This window comes from Oncorhynchus nerka, linkage group LG10 (assembly GCF_034236695.1).
Source record: "Oncorhynchus nerka isolate Pitt River linkage group LG10, Oner_Uvic_2.0, whole genome shotgun sequence".
Lineage (NCBI taxonomy): Eukaryota > Metazoa > Chordata > Actinopteri > Salmoniformes > Salmonidae > Oncorhynchus > Oncorhynchus nerka.
Window position 1 is genome coordinate 16,061,759 of NC_088405.1, and position 7,041 is coordinate 16,068,799.

Consider the following 7,041-nt stretch of genomic DNA (forward strand, 5'->3'; position numbering starts at 1 on the left):
GCCATCACTAGATGGCTACCACCCGGTTACTCAACCCTGCACCTTAGAGGCTGGTGCCCCATATACATAGACATGGAATCACTGGTCACTTTAATAATGTTACTGCTTTACATACTGCTTCACTCATTTCATATGTATATATGTATATGTTTTCTATTCAACTCTATTTTAGTCAATGCCACTCTGACATTGCTCATCCTAATATTTATTAATTTCATTATTTTACTTTTAGATTTGTGTGTATTGTTGTGAGTTAGATACTACTGCACTGTTGGAGTTAGGAACACAAGCATTTCGCCCGCAATAACATCTGCTAAATATGAGTATGTGACCTGTAACATTTGATTGGATTGCCATTGCCTGCATTGTGGGAGGCGCTATTGTCAACCAATTATTATGGTGATTTTGTTTGACCATACGCGAACATGACCAAGACGAGACTGAAACAAGAACCACTTTGCCGTGATTTGCGTATACAGTGGAGATATATAAATACATGTGTATATATATATACACGTAAGAGTGAGGGGTAAAGATTCTTTAGCATTTCGCCTATTGAATTTTTCAATCTAAGCTACATCCTCTTTCTCTCTCTCTCTCTCTCTCTCTCTCTCTCTCTCTCTCTCTCTCTTCTCTCTCTCTCTCTCTCTCTCTCTCTCTCTCTCTCTCTGTCTGTCTGTCTGTCTGTCTGTCTGTCTGTCTGTCTGTCTGTCTGTCTGTCTGTCTGTCTGTCTGTCTGTCTGTCTGTCTTTCTCCCTCTCCTCTATCCTCCTCATACTCTCTCTCTCTCTCTCTCTGTCTGTCTGTCTGTCTGTCTGTCTGTCTGTCTGTCTGTCTTTCACCCCCCCCTCTCTCTCTCTCTCTCTCTCTCTGTCTCTGTCTTTCTCCCTCCACCTCCTCTCTCTCTCCTCTCCCTCTATCAGATGTTGAAGAAGATATCAGGGTACATCCAGGAGCAGAATGAGAAGATCTACGCCCCCAGAGGTCTATTACTGACAGACCCTATAGAGAGAGGCATGAGAGTCGTATCCTTTTGAGCGATAAATTGGTCTATTGTTACACAGCTGGTCTTATTTCTAACCTCAGAACCATGCTAGAACTTTAATAGGAAGTGAGGGGTTGGTTTATAGGGTTGACTGCTGGTGAGTAAGTGACAACACAAAGCCTGAGGGTTAGAGGGCTATATTAGTGTGGTTGTAGCTCACACAAAAACGGTTTCTTCCTAATTTTCTCCCCCCTCCTCTGTCACTCCCCCTGGAGCAGCTGTCTCCTATGTCACTCCCCTTGGAGCTGCTGTCTCCTCTGTCACTCCCCCTGGAGCTGCTGTCTCCTCTGTCACTCCCCCTGGAGCTGCTGTTTCCTCTGTCACTCCCCCTGGAACTGCTGTCTCCTCTGTCACTCCCCCTGGAACTGCTGTCTCATCTGTCACTCCCCCTGGCGCTGTTGTTTCCTCTGTCACTCCCCCGGCGCTGTTGTTTCCTCTGTCACTCCCCCTGGAACTGCTGTCTCCTCTGTCACTCCCCCTGGAACTGCTGTCTCTGTCACTCCCCCTGGCGCTGTTGTTTCCTCTGTCACTCCCCCTGGAACTGCTCTCTCCTCTGTCACTCTACAGGGAAAGGCAGGGATAAAGATAATGGGTACTATTCCATATTCCCAATATAGTGCACTACTTTTGGCCAGGGTCCATGGGGCTATATAGTGAATTGGCGCCATTTGGTACACAGTGATGTGTCCAGTGGATCATCACACTGGCCTGGCTGGATTGTCCCTCTCTCTCCTGAGAGAATGAGAAACACAGAGGGATAACAGAAGACCAAGCTATTACCTACACAATAATCACTTTTTTACACAGTGCTAAGTATTGTGTATGTGTGTGTGTGTGTCTATGTGCATTTTTGCGTGACTGTACCAATTGACACCATCTGACACGTAGTACCCAGTGTCCCACACCATCTCTCTCTCTCTCTCTCTCTCTCTCTCTCTCTCTCTCTCTCTCTCATACTCCTTAATCCCTGTCCTTCAGATCGAGGTGAGTGTGTTTGAGGACCGCGGCTCGAGCGGCTCTAGCCACAGCAGCAGTGTGTCGTCTGGTGGCATCAGCCAGCGGTGACTGGAGGATCAGCACCAGGGATATGGGTACCACCACAGAAGCGGCAGATCTTTCACCAACATCCGCATGCTGAAACAAGAGAGCACCCGCTTCTGATTATAGATGTATATCAATGTAATCAATATACTATCTCTAGTTTAGAGTATAGATGCATATCTAATCAATATACTGTCTCTAGTTCTGAGTATAGATGCATATGTCATACAGGAAGTAAACATTGATTGTATATACTATCTGTAGATGTGTGCCAGGGAGACTAAAGAGAGAGGCCAGGATGAGGCTACTGAAGAACAGGAGCAGACATGGAAACACACATCTTTGTGTATCTGATGGTTAGACTCATGTTTCTGCTGACTACTCATTCAGCCGACTGTCATTCTGCTGTGTCACCATTCCCTGTGTTTCCATGACTTCAATTGGAACTATTATGCCATAGGCAATACAGATGTAGGATCTTAATTTGATCAACCTGTTCCAGGAGAACTTTCCTGCTAAGCAGGAAATGTAAAATGTGTAGTGTATTTGAGGTTTAAAAAGGCTTCTGAAGTCTGTAATTTCCAAAATGTTAACGTGTCAATTTCCACTTAAAAAATGGATCAACCCCTACAAATATGTGAATTAATTATAATCCACAAAGTAATTCACATTTCCTGTTGCTGCAGGATTATTTTCCTGATGTAGCAAACTGGATCAAATTGAATATTTTGAAGTAGTAGTATTTGATTTATTTTATTTCACCTTTATTTAACCAGGTAGGCCAGTTGAGAATAAGTTCTCATTTACAACTGCGACCTGGTCAAGATAAAGCAAAGCGGTGTGACATAAACAACAACACAGAGTTACACATGGGATAAACAAACGTACAGTCAATAACACAAAATAAAATCTGTATACAGTGTGTGCAAATGAAGTAAGGAGGCAAGGCAATAAATAGGCCACAATTTAGCAATTAACATTGGAGTGATAGATGTGCAGATGAGGATGTGCAAGTAGAAATACTGGTGTGCAAAAGAGCAGAAATGGGCTGTGTACAGCTGCAGCGATCGGTAACCTGCTCTGACAGCTGATGCTTAAAGTTAGTGAGGGAGATATAAGTCTCCAACTTCAGTGATTTTTGCAATTTGTTCCAGTCATTGGCAGCAGAGAACTGGAAGGAATGGCGGCCAAAGCAGGTGTTGGCTTTGGGGATGACCAGTGAAATATATACCTGCTGGAGCGCGTGCTACGGGTGGGTGTTGCTATGGTGACCAGTGGGCTGAGATATTGCGGAGCTTTACCTAGCAAAGACTTATAGATGACCTGGAGCCAGGGGTTGGCGACAAATATGTAGCGAGGACCAGCCAAGGAGGTTTACAGGAGAGTTTACAGTCTAGCCAGACACCTAGGTATTTATAGTTGTCCACATATTCTAAGTCAGGGCTGTCCAGAGTAGTGGTACTAGGCCGGCAGGCGGGTGCGGGCAGCGATCAGTTGAAGAGCATGCATTTAGTTTTACTAGCGTTTAAGACCAGTTGGAGTCCACGGAAAGAGTGTTGTATGGCATTGAAGCTTTTTTGGTTTGGTTAACACAGTGTCTAAAGAAGGGCCAGATGTATACAGAATGGTGTTGTCAGCGTATAGGTGGATTAAAGGATCACCCGGCGCAAGAGGGACATCATTTATATATACAGAGAAAAGAGTTGGCCTGAGAGTTGAACCAAGGGAAGGCACCCCCATAGAGACCGCCAGATGTCTGGACAACAGGCCCTCCGATTTGCCACACTGAACTCTATCTGAGAAGTAGTTGGTGAACTAGGCGAGGCAGTCATTAGAGAAACCAAGGGTGTTGAGTCTGTCGATAAGAATGCAGTGATTGACAGAGTCGAATGCCTTGGCCAGGTCGATGAAGACAGCTGCACAGTACTGTTTTTTATCGATGGTGGTTATGATATCGTTTAGGACCTTGAGCGCATCTGAGGTGCACCCGTGACCAGCTTGGAAACCGGACTGCATAGCGAAGAAGGTACGGAGGGATTCGAGAGGGTCGGTGATCTGTTTGTTCACTTGCCTTTCGAAGACTTTAGAAAAGAAGGGCTAGGTGGATATAGGTTTGTAACAGTTTGGGTCTAGAGTGTCTCCCCCTTTGAAGAGAGGGATGACGCGGCCACTTTCCAGTCTTCAGAAATCTCAGATGAAATGAAAGAGAGGTAGAAATAGGGGTTGCAACAATGGCGGCGGATACTTTTAGGAAGAGGGTCCAGATTGTCTAGCCCAGCAGATTTGTAGGGATCCAGATTCTGCAGGTCTTTCAGGACATCAGCTGTCTGGATTTGGGTGAAAGAGAAGCGCGGGGGGTCTTGGGCCAGTGGCTGCGGGGGGTCAGAGCTGTTGGCTGGGGTTGGGGTAGCCAGGTGGAAAGCATGGCCAGCCGTTGAAATTCTCGCTTATTGTGAATTTATCGGTGGTGACAGTGTTTCCTAGCCTCAGTGCAGTGGGCAGCTGAGAGGAAGTCCTCTTATTCTCCATGGACTTTACAGTGTCCCAAACCTTTTTAGAATTAGTGCTGTAGGACGAAAATTTCTGTTTGAAAAAGCTAGCCTTTGCTTTCCTATCTGACTGTGTATATTGGTTCCTGACTTCCCTGAAAAGTTGCATATTGTGGGGACTATTTGAAGCTAGTGCAGTGTGCCACATGGTGTTTTTGTGCTGGTCAAGGACAGTCAAGTCTGGAGTGAACAAAGGGCTATATCTGTTCTTAGTTCAACATTTTTTGAATGGGGCATGCTTATTTAAGATGGTGAGGAAGGCACTTTTGAAGAACAAGCAGTCATCCTCTACTGACGGGATGAGGTCAATATCCTTCCATGATACCCGGGCCAGGTCGTTTAGAAAGGCCTTCTCGCAGAACTGTTTAGGAGAGCGTTTGACTGTGATGAGGGGTGGTCGTTTGACCCATAGCGGACGCAGGCAATGAAGCAGCAGAAGTGTATTTAGAGGGCAAGTTGGTCAGGATGATTTCTAAGAGAGTGCTCATGGTTACGGATTAGGGTTGTACCTGGTAGGTTCCTTGATAATTTGTGTGAGACAGAGGGCATCTAGCTTAGATTGTAGTACAGCCAGGGTGTTAAGCATATTCCAGTCACCTAACTGTACGAACTCTGACGATAGATGGGGGGCAATCAATTCACATATGGTGTCCAGGGCACAGCTGGGAGCTGAGGGTGGTCTCTAACAAGTGGCAACAGTGAGGGACTTAGTTCTGGAGAGAAGTATTTTTACAAGTAGAAGCTCGAACTGTTTGGGCATAGACCTGGAAAGTAGGATAGAACTCTGCAGGCCATCTCTACAGTAGATTGCAACTCCACCCCCTTTAGCAGTTCTATCTTGACAAAAAATGTTGTAATTGGGGATGGAAATTTCAGAATTTTTGGTGGTCTTCTTAAGCCAGGATTCAGACGGCTAGGACATCAGGGTTGGCGGAGTGTGCCAAAGCAGTGAATAAAGCAAACTTAGGGAGGAGGCTTCTGATGTTAACATGCATGAACCCTAGTCTTATCTTGTTACAGAAGTCAACAAATGAGAATGCCTGGGGACACACAGGGCCTGGGTTAACCTCTACATCACCAGAGGAACAGAAGAGGAGTAGGATGAGGGTATGGCTAAAACTGCAGTTCGGAAATGAGAGTAAAAGGAGCAGACTTCTGGGCGTGGTAGGATAGATTCAGGGCATAATGCACAGACAAGGGCATGGTAAGGTGCGAGTACAGTGGAGGTAAACCTAGGCATTGAGTGACGATGAGAGAGGCTTCATCTCTGGAAGCACCAGTTAAGCTAGGTGCGGTCTCCGCATATGTGGGGGGTGGGGCAATGGAGCTAACAGAGGCATGTAGAGCGGAACTATGGGCTCCGCAGTAAAACAAAACAATGAGAGCTACCCTAAACAACAGTATACAAGGCATTTTGACATTAGAGAGAGGCATAAAAGCAGTCCCAGGTGTTGATTGGGAGGGCTAAGACAACAACGGGTGAACAGCTAGGACAACAACAACGGGTAAATGGTGATGAATGGGTAGAGAGGGTCAGTTAGCTACACACAGGGCCTGAGTTCGAAGCTGGGGCCGACAGATAAACTAAATGAAGTACCGTGTTAATGAACAGTCCAGTAGGCGTCAGCTGTGTCGCCGAGTGATCATAGGTTCCAATGAGCAGCGAAATAGGGAGCCGCTCGGCAATCATCACTACGCTAAGCGAGCGGGAGACACGGTGCTCAGATCAAATAAAATAAAATGTATTTATATAGCCCTTCTTACATCAGCTGATATATCAAAGTGATGTATAGAAACCCAGGCTAAAACCCCAAACAGCAAGCAATGCAGGTGTAGAAGCACGGTGGCTAGGAAAAACTCCCTAGAAAGGCCAAAACCTAGGAAGAAACCTAGAGAGGAACCAGGCTATGAGGGGTGGCAGGTCTTCTTCTGGCTGTGCCGGGTGGAGATTATAACAGAACATGGCCAAGATGTTAAAATGTTCATAAATTACCAGCATGGTCAAATAATAATAATCACAGTAGTTGTCGAGGGTGCAACAAGTCAGCACCTCAGGAGTAAATATCAGTTGGTTTTTCATAGCCAATCATTGAGAGTGTCTCTACCACTCCTGCTGTCTCTAGAGAGTTGAAAACAGCAGGTCTGGGACAGGTAGCACGTCCGGTGAACAGGTCAGGGTTCCATAGCCGCAGGCAGAACAGTTGAAACTGGAGCAGCAGCACGGCCAGGTGGACTGGGGACAGCAAGGTGTCATCATGCCAGGTAGTCCTGAGGCATGGTCCTAGGGCTCAGGTCCTCTGAGAGAGAGAGAGAAAGAAAGAGAGAAAGAGAGAATTAGAGAGGGCACACTTAAATTCACACAGGACTCCAGATATAACAGACTGACGCTAGCCCCCCGACACAAAC

General features: G+C 46.1%; 1 protein-coding gene across 1 annotated transcript in view; it reads left to right on the top strand.

The window, feature by feature from the left end:
• The window catches only part of golga7bb (golgin A7 family, member Bb), a gene marked incomplete at its 5' end in the record, with an annotated part of 13,964 nt that extends 10,901 nt beyond the window's left edge, over positions 1–3,063 (top strand). Inside the window, 2 exon segments of the mRNA XM_065023055.1 lie at positions 924–1,025; positions 2,024–3,063. Of these exon segments, the coding sequence (XP_064879127.1) occupies positions 924–1,025; positions 2,024–2,110 (189 nt within the window).
• Between the last annotated feature and the right edge of the window lie 3,978 nt (positions 3,064–7,041).